Source organism: Coloeus monedula (assembly GCF_965178545.1).
Source record: "Coloeus monedula genome assembly, chromosome: 2".
In the NCBI taxonomy this organism is placed as follows: Eukaryota; Metazoa; Chordata; class Aves; order Passeriformes; family Corvidae; genus Coloeus; species Coloeus monedula.
In genome coordinates, this window is record NC_138782.1 from 97,914,331 (window position 1) to 97,931,574 (window position 17,244).

The following is a 17,244-nucleotide window of genomic DNA, read 5'->3' on the forward strand; positions in this document are numbered from 1 at the left end:
TGGGGCTTTTTACCTCCCCTTTTTTGACTTGTGCATAGAATTAGCTGGTGTCTGCCATGAATTCCGAAATGAGACTCCATATCTTTGTTTTGAGTGGAAAAGAATCATTATTCATTTCAGGACCCTCATCATAAAATATTCAGAAGTAATAGGAATACGGTGTACTTCTGTATCTTTCTTGATCGGAAAACTGAATACTTATTAATGTTTGATTTCTTTTTTTAATCAATGTATTTCTCTGTTATAACTGTAATATTTTAATAAGATGATTATACTGCAAATCCAGACTTCATTTTTTAGTTAACAGTAACAGCAGTAACTTAACGTTGACTGTGCCAATTAGAGTGTAAATGTAAAATAAAAGCCTGAAGTAAACTGAAAAGTTATTGTAAAATCTGCAGAGTTATTAGGAGCTTCTGATCATGATTAGCCATCTATAACAATTCTTGCAAATGCTGTGCAAACTGCTGTGCTTTCTCTGGCTGTATCCTGTGAATACAGCAAAACTTTGTTACAAGGATGGCATCAAAATAAATAATCTGGTAATGAAAAATAAAAGTGCCATCGAGTGATTCAGAGACAGTAGACAATAGAACTGGAGGCATTAGAGTAAGATTCTGGCGCAGTTATTTTGGACAGACATAAAGGAGGAATTTCTTGAGGTAAATTGGGATGCACCTGATTTCCTTTCTTCAGCCAAGTTTTAATTTTAATTTTAGGATCTGAAAAGTAGAATTTCTTGGTTTTATTTCTATCCCAGCCTCCCCAGTATTACTACGGAGAAAAATGTTTAATGTAATTCTTATTTTATGATAAATCCCTAGCTTGATTTATCATAAATGATATGAACCACATGAAATATTGGTAGATCATTTAAAAGTTGTGCTTTTAATGACCATCTTTATAGTGTTTATTCCTAGATAAATATTTGAAAGTACTCATATTGCACTTTGAAAACCTAAGTAACTGAAGGGTGGAAATATGTATTTCTGAATCAGAAATTCTGTATAACAGACTCTATACCCAGTGTGCCATATCTAGCACTGGTCAGTAATGATTTTCCAGTGAAGGATAGAAAATCCTCAAAGAAAATTAAGGCCTCAACCCAACTGTAGCTAAACCACTCTTAAGCTAGCAATGTGCTTTATATTTTGAATCCTGTAGAGCTCTTTCTTCAGTAGAATCATTCAGCCCTATTTTGAACCTATGTAAATGCCTTAAATCCACAAAGTTTTGTGCAAGAAGTTACACAATTTATTTATGTAAGGTGTGAAGTTATTTCTCTGTCTGCTTTGAACTTGGCACCTGCTGTTTTGCCTTCATGTCCTCCAGTTGTTATGGGGAAAAAAATCACCATACTTATGTCATGATTCTATAGAACAGAAGATATTTCATACCTTTAATCCTTCTTCTCATCCTTCTTAATACCCTGTCCAATTTGATTGTATTTCTTTAGGAGTGATGCCAAACTATTTGATCCTCATAGACTTGAAAAAAAATTGCTACTTGCTATGCAATTTGCATAATGTATTTCAAACTAATTTTTGAACTGCCTTCTCATATTTCTACGCTTTACCTGTAATTTACAGTTGTTCATATTGTCCTTGTTTAGATCAGCTTCATATTTTTTAAAGATACAAGAACACTTTCCATTTTCCTGAGCTGTGCCACTATGTTGTAGTAGTCAAAAAATATATTTATATAATAGAAGGCCAAGTTCTAGGATACTATATACAAGTCTGATGACATATCTGACAGGCAAGAAAAATGTCTGCGTGACCACTTCTACATCATTCTCAATAAATGACCTCCAGAGCAGTTATAATCACACCACATCACAGTTTTCTTACAGCTCCTTTTCCCTTTCTGTCTGAGGATGGATTTTCTCAAAATGTTTGGTGATGTGTTAACTTGCCAGGTATTTTCTAACATACAGAGCCCTAGGCACCCTAGAGAACATGCTGTCCATGTGCATGAGTTTATATTTACCAGTAGTTGAACAGTTGTGATTTCTGTTTCTACACTTGGAGCTGCTGCTCTCATCCTGTCCCTATATCCTCTTTCTACAAATATCTTTCATTTTTTAATTGCTGCTAGGGAAGTGTAGAGATGTAAATTAAAGCATGATGAGCATTGTGACAGGAAGAAATATTCCTGTACTGGTCACAAAAATTGAGGTACCTTTACTTTATTTAAGTGCTTGGGTACTGTGCCAGATGATTTTCAGGAATGCATTTCTGTCAAGATATATTTGTGAATCTTACACAAAAAACATTTTTATAATGAACATATATTGTGAAAGTGTGGACAAAATATATCAGACTTCAACAGGAAACAGATTTGAAAAAATCGGTCCTGCATGAGAGGCAAAATATTAAAGAAAAACAGTGACTAACAAAACTTCCTAATCAAACCAGTGTTTAGGGTATAAAATTTACAGTATTTTAATATAGTATACTCCATTCACTATGCAGAGATCATAAATGCCTATGAATACCAGGTGAAACTTTACCTGGTATTGTTACAAGTTCAGACTTTAAATAACAGGGGAAGTGGTTGCTAAGAAGGTCTTACTTGGATGTCTTGGAGCATTCTGTATCCAAAATGAGCACTTTACATAGAACTTGTGTACTTTCAAATGATCTGGTATGCCTAGATGTTCCAATAAGTTGTCATGCTCATGTAACAGGCTTTATTCTTAAAGCTGGGTCTTTTTTTTAAGACCTCAAATAGAAAACAATTTCCAAATGAAACGTACCAGTACTTTTACCTCACCTGTTTGAATGATCGCACCAACATATGTGAATCCCTCAACTGAAACTGCCTTGGACTCTAGCAGATTTCTTTCTGCATGGATGCTTTACTATCATTAATAAATTAATATAATATTTCCTAAATGAAAGGTTTATAAAAGTAGTCTGGTTTCGGTGCATATTATAGGGAACTTTTTTCCCTTCCATCTAGACTATGGTTTTAACATGTTTTCATTTGGAAACTGAACCTGAAGCAGGCATTTCATGGAGAAGAAGCACATTGTTTCATTGCTATTCTTAGTGTTCTTTTTGTGTCCTTTGCAGCACAATGTCCAGCAAATGAAATTCGTACAGAATCATCAGGAGTGATCCTCAGTCCAGGGTATCCAGGCACCTATCCCAATTCTCAGACGTGTTCTTGGACTATTAAGGTTGAGCCAGGATATAACATCTCCATTTTTGTAGAAATGTTTCAAAGTGAAAAGCAATTTGATGAGCTGGAGGTATTTGATGGTAAGAGAGATTTAAATTCTATCTAATTACACAAGAACAAATCTTGGGCGGAGTGAGCCTTGATTTCCAGTTGTTGGGTTCATAATGCAGTGATACTGAAATTTAAACTATGATTCAGAATTCCTATTACTTTTGCCTTAAATCTAAATCTATTAGCCAATGGAAGTTCTTATAGATGTATTCAAGGCAAAGAAGATTTTAAATTTTCTTAGGTATTGTTACAGGAGGAGCACTAACAGCTGCAGCTTACCTAGGAAAGTCGCACGGTTTTCTGTTTCCTGGGAAATGCATGGAGGTGTCTGAAAGGAGAAGTTAACATGCTGGTCCATAATGGTTCGTTTCTGCTGAAGAAGTGTTTTGGGGTTATAATTCCATTTGTCCAAATTAATAAAATTATTTGAGTCTAAATACTGAAATTTGAGTTCAAATACTCTGTCTGCTTTCTCCACAGCATTAGCACACCAGTGCTGTTCACTGTTTGAATACACCACTGTTAAAGCATTCAACCAGCTGTTTTGGGACAAAGAGCAGAGAAACTACCAAAACTCATGTTCTAGTGTTATTAATAGTCACCTCTCAAAGGGCCCTACTTAATTCTTATTTTCTACTACATTCTGAACTTATTATGACTTATTATGTTCTCACTGATTGACAAGGATAACTAGTCTCTGATTGTTCTTAAATATATTTTTATTCATTTAGAGACCATTATCATATCTTCCTTTATTAACCAAGAATATATTATAACTATGACAGAAATGATGAATATTCACTATGGGAGTTTCACAGCATGAAAAATATTAAAAGGTCCTATCTTTTGAGGTATCCAGGTATTCTTCTGAAACATTAAGTTTCTAATGTCTAAAATTGCTAATTTTTTCCTTCACTTTTTGGTAAAAAACATTCTAAAAAATCACAATATATTTAATGCTTTTATAAATACCACTTCATTAGCATATTTTTTCTTCATAACATGTATGCTGGTCCAGGTGAGGTTAATGCAGAAAATAGTCTGCAAAAAATCTATTAAGACTTGCTTTTCCTCCATTCTATTTTGTATCAAAGACAGTATGTAGCATGACTGGAACTTTTCTAGTGGTCTGATCTCTTTGTTTTCTTTTGAGAAATTCTGTTGAAATGGCATAATTTTACTGATGTATATTTTTGTTTTCTTTCCTCTGAATTTAAATGTAATGAAACCAGATTATCAATAATAGATCTGAGAGGAGAGTTAATGTAGTTTCTACATTTTTAAGCCCTTTAATTTCATAGCATGAAATGATATTTTTACAAATTCATCCCTACTGCAGCTCTGCAGAAGCAATTTTTTCTACCACCTACCAGCAACCTTAAGTGAAAAAGATAATGGCATATTTATAACCTCTCAACTACAGTGTCGTGTAGAGATTCCTGAGCTAGCTCTCAACAATTTGATATTCAAATATGGCACATTGCAGTGCCTTGCAGAGATACTTGCTCGTGTCCCTGTGGCCACATTAGCAATGTGCTCTGCTGGACTAATTAGTTGTACGTCTCAGCGTGATGAGTTTTTGGAGGCAGAAGGCAATGCTGATGTGGCATGCTGCTTCCACTGATGGCTATAACTCAGACTCAAATGTTGGTGCATTTTGCAGCAAATATATGTCATATTGTGGGGCCTTGTGTGGTTTAAGACAGTGTACTTTATCTAGATTAGTAGAACTGCACTGATCTATCTATAATAGGTAAAGATACATCATCAAACTTTATGCAGAATCTGTATAAAGATTTGCAACACAAATTTTAGAGAATTAGGGTTGCTAAGGCACATATCTCTGGTTGCCTTGTAAGGCAGCTTTGGAATGCAACCCACAGCAGGGACTACACCTACCTGACTGCGCTGTACATTATGGTGCTTCAGTAGCTGGATGATGATCAGGACAGGCATCCAGTAACTGAGGTCACCATGGTCAACTGGGTCAACAAGCCGTTCCTACTTACCAGTCATACCCTTAGAAAATCCTACCTGGATTCTAAACCTGAGAAGCCATAAATGTTATATGAACATAATTATTAAAATATTTTGAACTTGAAAACACTGCATTCATACTATTTACACTTAACAGCATTCATTTAATACAGAAAATATTCTTCTTTTCTCTCTGAAATAAACCAAAACCTATCACTGAAAATAAAAGGAAATGTCAACTTTTATCTAATATTCAAGAGAACATCATATGACAGATCACCACACCAGAAGCTGAATATTTATTTCCTTATATAGACACACTCTGAAATAATAATTAAATAAATGTCAGTTTCAAGAAAAACTGAGTCATGCTGCTGACCTTCCTGAACGCCATCTGAAGAGCTGACTGCTAGGTAAGGTACAGACATTAAAACTCAGCTCCAGGAAAAACAAAGCAAACTAAAAGACATTGAATCAATCCTCTGATCTCCCAATGACTAAAAAATGTGGTGTGGCATATGGCGCTGAAAACTAATTTCGTGATCACTAATAAGGATCACCTACCTATCACCTACCTCTTTGTAGGTAGTTTATTTGTAGAAGTCCCTTTTTTAGTCCCTTAATATGAGAATTTTGAAATAACATTTACATTCCAAACTGTAACAAGTGTATTAAACAGATTTACAAACCTAAAGTGAAGCTCAGAGTAACTGAGTCAAATGTCATCTTCTAAATAATTTTTTCAAGCAAAAACAGGAATTGACCCTAGCATCCCTTATCATTTATCCTACACTGTAACCATCAAACACTAACTCCCTAATATGATAAACAAACAAGTCATGAAGCATTTTGATGCGGGCATGCTGAGCAACCTATGCCTAAAGCAATGCTTATTTGTTCTTATTTTGTATATGCATTCAGAATTTGTTAAGTAATACCCTAATTGTCATTAGGGTGACTGAAATGCAGTTCCTAAGAACTGGAGGTAATGTTAATATTTATGGTTTTGTGGCTTCCATAGCCTCCCTTTTGTACCTGAAATGTCCCAATCAGAAAATACACCTTTTTTTATTGAACTGTATGGGGCTGACAACAATTGTATTCAATTTTTAGGTGACAGTTGATTCAGTTTTATTTTTGTATTCTCATGTAACATAAGAAGACCTGATCAGGCTGTAGCTGCTCAAACTCAGCAAAAAATGAATGAGGAAGCTCTTTATTTGTAATAGCAACTCTGACCAAGATAATGTTGGTTGAACATGGCTTTCTTAAAATTGAAAAAGCATGGAGCAAAAGACATAGTGAGCATATGGAAGGGAGTGGTTCAGCTGTAGAAAACATAACCTTCATATGGAGGAAAAAAATGCCATTTCATGTTGTAGAAAGCTTCCAGTTGGAGATTGGATTGATATATGGATTTTTTTTCTCTTTCATATATGCTGTTAGATAATTAGTCCTGAAATCATTATCTATGCCTCTAGGATTTTATTGTGGTTTAGGGCCAGGACACATTTTTTCAGCATCTTGTATTTACTGTAAATGTATATCTTTCTACACTAAAATGAAACTATAATAAACATACTAATTAACAGAACTGAGTCCTAGAGAAGTGTATAAATCTGTAGCACTTGTACATATCTGTATTCCACAGTGACACGGTGATGATCTTACATGTGACACGTTTTTTTAGCTACTGTGTTCACTATGTAACATGGCGGTGTTTAAATTATGCAAGATGTACAATACCAAAGAATGTATACATTTGAAATATGTATACAAAATAAATTTGTATACATATTTCTAACTCACTAGTTATAAAAAAGCTTAAATAAATAATAGATTTAAAAGGGCAAGGAGCAGAAACCCAACCTTATTCAATGTAATTGTGCCAAATAGAAATGAATTTTTTTTTTCAATCCACTACTTTTTTCAGTGTTTATGATGAAATCACTAATTGCTTTATATTTCAATTTGTTTGTACCAAGATTTTTTTATCTTGGAAATATAAAACAATTATAGTGCTCTCTAGTGAAAACCTAAAACCAGATGGACAGCTTAAACAGATATATGCTAATTATTTCTCTGACAAGGATGTGTCAGGCTATTTCTTATTCTACCGTGTTCACATTCACAGCTGAGTTAAAACATGGAAAGAATTATTTAAACTCATAGTACTTTAAAACTTCAATAGTGTCTTAATTCCTCTCTGAAGGTTCTTCTGGGCAAAGCCCTTTACTGGTTGCTTTAAGTGGAAATCATACTGGGCAACTGAACTTCACAAGCAGAATGAATCAGCTGTATCTCCGCTGGTCAACTGATCATGCAACCAGCAAGAAAGGATTCAAGATCCGTTACTCCGGTAACTATTCATGCTTTCCATTAAATTATACTTTGTGTGTATACTGTTGTCCACCTATACTTAAAGCCATGACAACTGTTCAGCATCAAATAGAACTTGTAATATAATGTCTGTTTCTCTGAAGATAATTTATTATAATGTACATTTTAAGGATGTGTAATCATTCTATTGTAAGTTTAAGGTAAGCACAGAACTTGGTCTTTCCATTTTTTTCCAGTGTGCCAGAGATTTCCAGATTAATACTTCTTCAATTAATACTCCTCTTTGCACCTGTTCTCTTGTCTTATCAGACCTGGAGAGAGGCCTTTGAAATGTAGTGGCAGGGATAACCCTTAGATTTACACAGAAGTACTCAGACGTGAGAATTTTTGATCCTGAAATGCTGTGTGGTGCTTCAGCTGCAATTCAGTACACAATTACTAGGTTTGCAATTTTGTAGAGTTGCAGTTCACAACTCTCATTACTGTGGTTTTCTTCATGTACAAATAAATGGAAAACTGGGGGGAGGGGGGGTGTGGAAATAAGCCCCTCATTTCTTCAATAGGCTTGAATGTTACCATTCAAGGTATGTCAATCATACCAGAATATCAATCTGGTATGGTGGTAACATGAAAATACATAAGTAGTCTATCTAAATAGTGTCAAAGTTATCTCCCTTATTAATAATAAAAATCAAGAAGAAACATACTGCAGTACTGGATTATATGTTATGTGTAGACATATTGACCCTTACTCATTTTGCAGCCTGCTTATGATGTTTCCACACATACATCTACAGACACATTGCTGCTAAAAGGCTTGGCTTAGAGATCATTTACATGATGTGAATAGTGTGTGTGAGAGATAAAGGTGATAATTGCTGTCATTAACATTTGCTTTTTCTGTGTCTGGACTTGATTAGCAATATAAAGGTTGTGTGTGTTAATTTTGGTGGCTAATAATTGTCAGTATAAATTACGTAGAGAAAGGAATACTAAGAATGTTTTAGCAGAACATTTCATAAAGCACCAGGTATCTCCCATTTAGTCATGCTCTTTGGGGAGACAGTTTTTGGGAAGCTCACTCCTTTTCTGTACCATCCATGCACTGCCTGTCTAATTTCTGGAAAGTTTCTCTTGTTACTGTAACATTAGATTAGGGATCAGCTCAGAGCGTAATAATGATTGTTCGGGGGATTTAAAAACTAAGCAGAAACTGTGAGAAGTCAAGAAAAAAATCAGTCAATTAAAGCATTATCTTCACCTGCACCTTTGGATGATTACTACAGGCAAACTGAAGCTGAGGGATGGGGAAAGTTGTTTTCAAGCATACTGGAGATTCTTTCCATAGTAAAAAAGCAATTGCAGGACTTAATAGGTGGATTGAGAGTGTGCAAGAGGGAACAAAGAGAACCTGTTGCATCAGAGTCCTCAAGTGCGGCAGTGCAGCGAGTGGGCTTTCAGTCATTAATTCAAAGTGAGGAAGTAACATCAGGGTTACATTAGTAGACTTAAGGTAAAGAATTTGTTTTGTAAGTATCAAATTATTAAGGAGACTAATTTTTGAGGAATGGGAAATTATTTTGTACCGTTGCATGTACACAAAACATGTTTTGCAGTACTGAAGAAGTGGTCTGTAATTGCTAGGCTCAATCATGGCACTAGCTATGACTAACAATAAAATTGGAGGACTGGAAACAGATATGCAATCCTTATGGCTACGTTTTAGGAACAAACAAAAGTTTAGCTTTTTCCGTTTCACTAACAGTCAGTGCCTCCCTTTTTCTCTAAACCTCTGTCCATTTTACATAAGATTCAATCGAAATAATCAGCATGAAAGAAGAGTAACAGTGAGCAGCAGCATAAACAATTGGAATTGAATCCTAATGAGGGAGAGCAACATCATGAAAGTAGGAAAAATACAAGATCCCAAAAAGGCTATTGATACTGTGGCAGCTGTGACTAAGCCAGCAGGCTCCCTCATGATGAAGAACCTATTGAAATGTATTACTGCCCTCCCATAACCCTTCTCCAGCTATGTCTGTGCACAAAATTTTGTAAACTGTGGTTTTGTCACAGCTAGATTTCACTTGTAGATACAAATTTTATTCACTGTTAGAAAGTGCTAGAAGCTTTTATGGGAATGCTTAATATTTTCTTTAGCATACAACCTTAATTGTGTAAGCTGTTTGCTTAATATTATTAGTATGTTTGCTATAATGTAGTATAAGGCTTTTTGCTAAATCTCAGTAGAAAAAAGCTGTAGCATTACAGGAGATGGGTATTCTGTTAAAGGCTTTGACATGTTATAGAGGCAATAGCATAGATTTTAGTCTAAATTATACATTTCCTAACTGCACTAATGCCTAGATATTAAATGGTCTCTTTCTTAATCTACAGAGTATCTGCATAGCATCCCTCAATTATTTATAACCCTGCATGCACATTTCTATCCATGCAAGCTACGGTAAAAGTATAACTAAGAAGAGGTAGATGATTTTTTTTCCCCAATTATTGGTAGAAGGAGATAAAGTGCACTACAGTACCTGGCATATCTGCTGAAGGCACGAGGACTTGGGAACAAGATGGGTACTTCATTTGCTACTTTTCAAGTTGACGTTGCCACTATAACATTTACAGGCTTTTGTTTAACTTTTGGTTAGTCATTCAAGAGTAAATAAGTCAAGTGGTTACTTAGCTAATTTTTAATTTCCTGCCAATAGAACTATTTAACCTTGTGCCCTGGGTTAAAGTGGCCAGGTTTTTGTAGCGGGGGGGATCCAAGTATGTCTTCTGTGAGAAGCTGCCAGAAGCTTCCTCCATGTCCAAAAGAATCAGGTCCAGCCAGTTCCAAGATGGACCCATGGCTGGCCACGGATGGTGGTAGTGCCTTTGCAATAACATACTTTAAAAAAAAATATATATACTCAGCAGCAGCTAGAAGGAGTGAGAATACATGAGTGACAACTCTGCAGAAACCAAGGTCAGGGAAGATGGAGGGGGAAGAGGGTCTCCAGGCGCTGAAGCTGATTTTCCTCTGCAGCCCATGGTGAAGACCATAGTGAAGACAATGGTGAGTCAGGCTGTCACCCTGCAGCCCATCGAGGTGCATGGTGGAGCATATCCACCTGCAGCCCCTGGAGGATGCCATGACAGAGCAGGTGGATGCCTGAAAGAGTCTGTGACCCTGTGGGAAATCCATGCTCCTGGCAGGACCTGTGCTCCCACAGAAAGAAGAGCCCTAGCTGGAGTAGATCTGCTGGCAGAACTTGTGACTCCATGGGGGACATGAACTGGAGCAGTCTGTTACTGAAAGACTGCTGCCTGTGGAAGGGACTCATGCTGGAGCAGATTCTGAAGAACTACAGTCTGCGAGAAGCACTCATATTGGAGAAGATCATGGAGGACTGTCTCTTGTGGGAGGGACCCATGCTGGAGCAGGATAAGAGTGTGAAGAGTACTCCCCCAAATGAGAAAGGAGCAGCAGAAACAACATGTGATGAACTGAGTGCAGCAGTGATTCCCATTCCCCTGTGCCAGGGAATCTGGAGTGAAGTTGAGCCCTGTATTGCTCTTTAACCCTAACACACCACTAAGGCCCACCCAGCTGCTTGCTCACCCCCCTCCCACAGCAAGATACAGGATGAGGTAGAGAATCAGAAGAATAAAAGTGAGAACTTGTGGGATGAGATAAATAGGTAACAATTAATAGGTAAAACAAAAGCTGCACACACATTCAAATCAAAACAAGGAATTCATTCACCACTTCCCGTTGACAGGAGTTCAGCCATTTCCAGGAGATCTTGCAGGGCTCCACCAGTCTTAACGGTGACTTGAACATAACTTGCAACCTTGGTCCTTCCTTCTTCTTCTCACAGCTTTTATTGTTGAGCATGACACCATATCTTATGGACTATGTCTTTGGTCAGTTGGGCTCAGCTGTCCCATCTGTGTCCCCTCCCAAATTCCTGTGCACCCCCAGCCTCCTTGCTAGTGGGGTGGTGTGAGAAGCAGAAAAGGCCTTGACTCAGTGTAAGCTCTGCTCAACAGTAACATCCCTGTATTATCAACACTGTTTACATCAGAAATCCAAAACACAGCCTCATATTAGTGCCTATGAAGAAAATGAACTGTATCCTAGACAAACCAGCATACCTGGTAAAAAAAGAGAGGAAGGGGAGGGCAGGTGGGGCAGAGGCTTTTCAAAATTTAGTTTTATTTCTCATTATCTTACTCTGATCTGATTGGTAAAAAATTAAATTAATTTCCCCAAGTCAAGTCTGTTTTGCCCATGAAAGTAACATCTGAGTGATCTCTCCCTGTCCCTTTTGCAGCCCACAAGCCTTTTGTTACATTTTCTCTCCCCTGTGCAGCTGAGAAGGGGAGGGATTCAGCGGCTTTTATGTGTACCTGGCATCTAGCCAGGATTAATCCAGCACACCTTTATCATGCTCTTTTAACCTGATATGTTATTGCAAGAACCCTAATTCTTCACTGTTCATTTGTGATTTTTAACTTTGGACATGTTAAACAAGTGTTCCTACTCTCTCTCTATTTCAATTTACAATAAAAGAATATTGATTCGTTTGTGTTTACATTTCCCAGTAGATGGCTAGAAGTGACAAGGGAACTGTGTGAAGAAGTTCATCAGACTCTGTATAATTGTTTCTTCTCTGATTCACAAACTTTTAGGTAGTGATTTGCACAGCAGGAAGGTCACAGTGGAGGTTTATACAGTACTGTGAATCAAGAAAAATAGGCAGGACGATTTATAAATGTTGAAACACCAGCAAGAATAGCTGTCATATAAATAGCAGGTTATTTAGTCAGATATTTAATTTTTGAAGGGGCAGGCATTGACAATTATATCACTAAAGAGGGAATAGGCCTTTACAAATTTGTCTTGTCTTTTCATGTTGTTTATTTGTTAGATTTAAAATAAAATGCAAAAGAAAAGGAGTGACAGCCTGATCCCTTTTTGTTGCTTGGTTGAGTATTGTTCTCCATTTTGATCCTGTACATTGCAAAGTGAAAAACTACATATGGAATGGAAGGTCCATTAATTAAGAAAATTGTTTAGTAATCAGAAAAGGTATATTTAGTTTTCTTGTGTTACCTTAACCTACTCACTTAAGCCAGTGTCCAATTTCTTATCTATAAAGTGAGTATGACAGTAACTCTCTTCTACATTGGATATTTAAACAATAGCAGCACAAAGACATAAGATTCCCCAGTAATATGGTGATGAGGATAATTAAGTATCCATAAGGGAAAGTTATAAGGAAGCAGTATAGTAAGCTGAGACTTTTTATCTCTCAACATAAAATCTAGCATGTAAGCTAAACAAAGCACTGTGGGATTTGAAGGAACGTTTTTCGTTTATTTATTATTTAAAAGATAGTACTGTTTCTGTGAATAGTTATAAATATCTTCTTCATATTAGTTTTTTGACTACTGATCAAAAATACTTCTGGGAAATCAAGTCCTTTGCTAAAATAAATTATTTGATAAAATTTTGTATTATTCAATGTAGAGACTGAGTTCCACAAAATATCTGGGGGGGATTGGACATTGAGTTTAAAAGAATTTTAATTTTTAACTGGGAGTCATTTAATTGAACTTCCCTGAGACAGAGTGTCTCAAACAGCAAAAAAACCTCTCAGCAGAAATGTTTAAAAGTTCCAGCTATTAAGAGAATATGCTTTATTAGAAGGAAGAGTGTGGTCCTGCAAATGCAAGATCAGTGTTTATCTGTGTTGTTGTCCACACATCCATTGTCTACTGATATGTGATTTAGCTGGAAGCTATTATCTTGTTGGCGTTCAGTTGCAAATTACAAATGTTCTGATATTAAGTGAGCTGAATGTTTTGATTATAAGTGAGCTGAAAATGTTCAGTATGTTTCCTTGCAAAATACACTGTTATCTAAGTGGTCTTGAAAGAATGTGGACGATATGTCGTTTGGAAAATAAATTAAATATATGACAGTAAAGTTACTTCAGTCACTGGAAAGGTCATAAAAGTTTATTACATTCTGTGGTAAAACATTGTCATTCCTAGATGACAGCACTCCTGTGTCATTACACCTATTTCAGCTAAGCCTCATGAGATTCCGGGACAGAGTCCCCTTTCAGAAACTGGCTGGGAAAAGACCAGCATTTTATCACAGTGGTCCTTGACACAAGGCTGCAGTATTTTATAAGTTCATGGTATGGATTTCTGCTTAAGCTCAAAATTTTCAGTTGACAGTGGCTGCAGTTTTCAGTCTGGCATTCTTCAAGTATTTGCTTACACTTCAGGTCTTCAGACATTTATTTATTGCTTTGTGTTTGTATGTTCATATGTCAGTTCCTGATCCTAGAAGTCATGTGTGCTTTATCCTGGGCTCTGAAGGGAGTTCAGTTTAAAGAACAGATTAAAAATTACTAAACTATAGATTAAGAAAGGAATTGTATCTGAATTTACCACTATTCCTTTACTGTATCAACATGTGTACTTTCAGAGTTGTAAAATAAAAAATTTTCAGAATTTTTAGATAATCTGCTTAAAATGCTTTTCTTCATTTCATGCTATCTATATCTTTAGATACAATACATTTTTTTGAGTATCACCCTTTTCTATACATATTATGCAGCCTTGGCAGCACAAAATTCTGTAGTTTTAGTAGGACCTTTACATGGATGTGGATTATAGGCAGTGCTTGCCTGTAACCTTGTTGTTGGCTTCTGACTTACTACGAGACTACTGCCACTACTTTAAAATGTCATTAATAAACATTTCTGTAAGAGTGGAAGATGGATCTGATCTATGTTAAATAACTGTTTTAAACATAAGTTATCCAAACGTATATGGTTTGCATCACAAAATGCATGTTACGGGTTTCAGAGACACTATTAACAGTCATGAAACTGTAAAGCTTGGTACTCTGGGAGCACAGAGTTTCCTTTCTGATATGTGGAATCTTTTCTGTACTGCTATCTGGTGAACTGTTCATTGTACTTCAAGGAATCCACCTCGCTTCATGTAGTCCCATTCACCATACTTTTTTGTCCCAAACCTTATACTCATTCTGGTCAAAGTACCTTTGCTAAGACAGTCTAGCTGTGTTCCCCAACCCTTCTTTCTGATTGTCACCCTTTATCCACCCCTCTCTACAAATCACAGTCTACTTTTAGTGGAAAACATAAGATTTTTCTTTAACCAGCTTTTATCTATTTTCTTTCCCATCTAGTTTGCCATCTTAATTTCTCTTGCTTCCTCTTTACAATGACTCCCCTAATTTGTTATCCTGCTCCTTCCTTTCTTCTGTCCCTGATCTTCTCTTTGTCTCCCACTAGTCAATTTCATTTGATTTTGTGATTTTTTCTTTCTAGTTTCTTTCCCCGAATCATATTTTACTCTGAACACAGTCTCAGTCTCTGATGCATCAATCCTTTTGGTGCCACTTCAAACAGCTAACCAAATCCTTCTCTTTCTGTCATTTTCACCCCTTTCTCCTGGCCTCCAATGCCTCCCTTATCTCTTTGCACAATCTGTCATGGCTGTTCTTCTTCACGGCTCTTAAATCAGCACCTTTGTGTCAAATATTCTTTCCCTTTTTTCTCCAGTTATAACCTCTCTATCCTGTCAAACACATCCCATCATTTTATATTCACACTTAAACATCTGCCTTTAACTTTCACAATGGCAGATGCCCACAAAGCTTTACCAAGACATCTCCGTTCTCAGATCTCCTCTTGCCTATTTCCTCCAGGTCCATGCAGCTGCTGCCACTCACTCACCTTGGATTGTCAGGAAAAGTAAGCATTAGTAACAGTAGGTTGAAGAGATGATTGCAAGCAGCAACTATACAGGAGTCATCAAGGTGTCTGGGAAAGGAGGATATAGTCTTCTGTAGAAGATCTGCAACAATAAGCTTTAGAAATTAAGTATTTTTAAAGGGTTGTTGGAGTAAATTCTGAGTCATATTGCTGTTTTGTCTCCCTCCTTGTTTTCTTCTACCAGTTTCTTAGTTCAAAAGATTTTTTTTGCTTTACTTTTTCCTGAACACCACTTGATTCACTGGACGGCTTGAACCACGCCTTTGGGCTCAAGACATTATTAATTGTTACAACATAAGCAACAATTATGACTGATAAATTTCCCCTTTGGATCCCAAGGAAATTTTCAGTATTTCAGCATCATTCTGTGTAATTCAGCAGCCTGACTGTTCCATATTTCATGCCATTTTAAAGCTGTTCTCTCTGGATGTTCATATATATTTATTGTTGTAATTAGCCACAGCTAAAACATGGTAATAAATACCCTGGCAACTGGAACACAAAGTTTAACCTTTTATGCTAAAAATCTTGTTATGGGTAAAAAACCCTATGCTTTTATGTCTAGCCAAGAATTTACTGTTAGAATAACTGAATATTAGCAGTTTAATAAAAGAATTACTAGTCCAGATTAAATGATTATAGGAGGAGATAGAAAAAAGAAGGCTTGAAAGGTACTATACAGAAAAACAGTATGGTTAGAATTGTTATACAGTATTAGTGGGCTACAGACAAATATTTTCTGTCTAGAATTGCAGTACTGATGTAATAAATTTGGAATTTTGTCTGAACTGAATATTTTATTTATGGCTCACCTGCTATTCTTAAGATCTAGGATATTTAAAATTAAATAGCACTTACTGGAGCTGATTTTAGAGATCTTAATTTGCTTGTTTTGCAATAACAATATTACTTATTCTTCAATATGTCAAAATGAAAATTAAAGCCATATTTATTGTGTTTCTTTAAAAGTCAAGTCCCCTTTTAAATAGTAATTTGATAAGTATTGTAATTTAATTAGGCATGCAAGCGAGTGTCACCATGCTTATAAAGGACACAGAGCATGGCCCCAAACAATTCTTTTACTGGACCATCTTGGCTTATTAATTTTCATTCTGGTTTTATTTTTTTCCTTTATGATTTAGTGGGTTTTTTTTTCAAATAATCTCCAAGTGAAAGAATGTATAGAAATAACATTTCAAGTAGAAATAATGTTGCTTAATTGAGAACTATATAATACAATTCCAACAGATGACAACATTTTTCAGCATCTTTAATGTTGGACTTAGCTTTACTGCTTATGTTGGGTGTTATTGCTTAGAAGTATTCACTTTGATATACTCCATCTAAATCTAGACATTTAAAGGAAGCATTTCAGTTAGGAATATTATCAACTCTATGACCTCTGTCAATGAACAAAAACATTATTCTTTAGGTGGTAATTGATACCACAGGTGCGCCTTAAGGTGACAAAAAACACATTAAAAATAAAAATTAAAAAATAGAGCTAGATATTGAAAGCTGTATACCAAAATCTATATGTGCTTGTGAAAACAAAACAAAATGACTTCTACTGGATAATTGTCTACAGAAGATAAAATGAACATCACAGTATACCTAAGATACACTTCAGTATGATGGAGGGAGTATTCTAACAGTAGTTGCAGTCTCAGTGTCTTTGGTATTGACATTTAGTTCTCATTGGAGCTCAACACGGTCTTCCCTGTGAAGAATGTTCATAGGCTCATTTCAGCAGTGGATGTTCAGTCAGGTTTATTTTCAGCAAGCCATGGTCCTGCCATGCTGCTTCTGAAAAGATAATCTCAGTAAGCTTGACATGGTGCATACCTACTTTAGTACGTAGTGACTTGTGCAT

General features: G+C 36.1%; 1 protein-coding gene across 1 annotated transcript in view; it reads left to right on the forward strand.

Moving 5' to 3' along the window:
• The window catches only part of CSMD1 (CUB and Sushi multiple domains 1), a gene marked incomplete at both ends in the record, with an annotated part of 1,098,128 nt that overhangs the window by 999,823 nt on the left and 81,061 nt on the right, over positions 1 to 17,244 (forward strand). The window contains 2 exons of the mRNA XM_082276664.1: positions 3,078 to 3,266; positions 7,427 to 7,573. Coding sequence (XP_082132790.1) covers positions 3,078 to 3,266; positions 7,427 to 7,573 — 336 coding nt within the window. The remainder of the gene's footprint in view (positions 1 to 3,077; positions 3,267 to 7,426; positions 7,574 to 17,244) is intronic.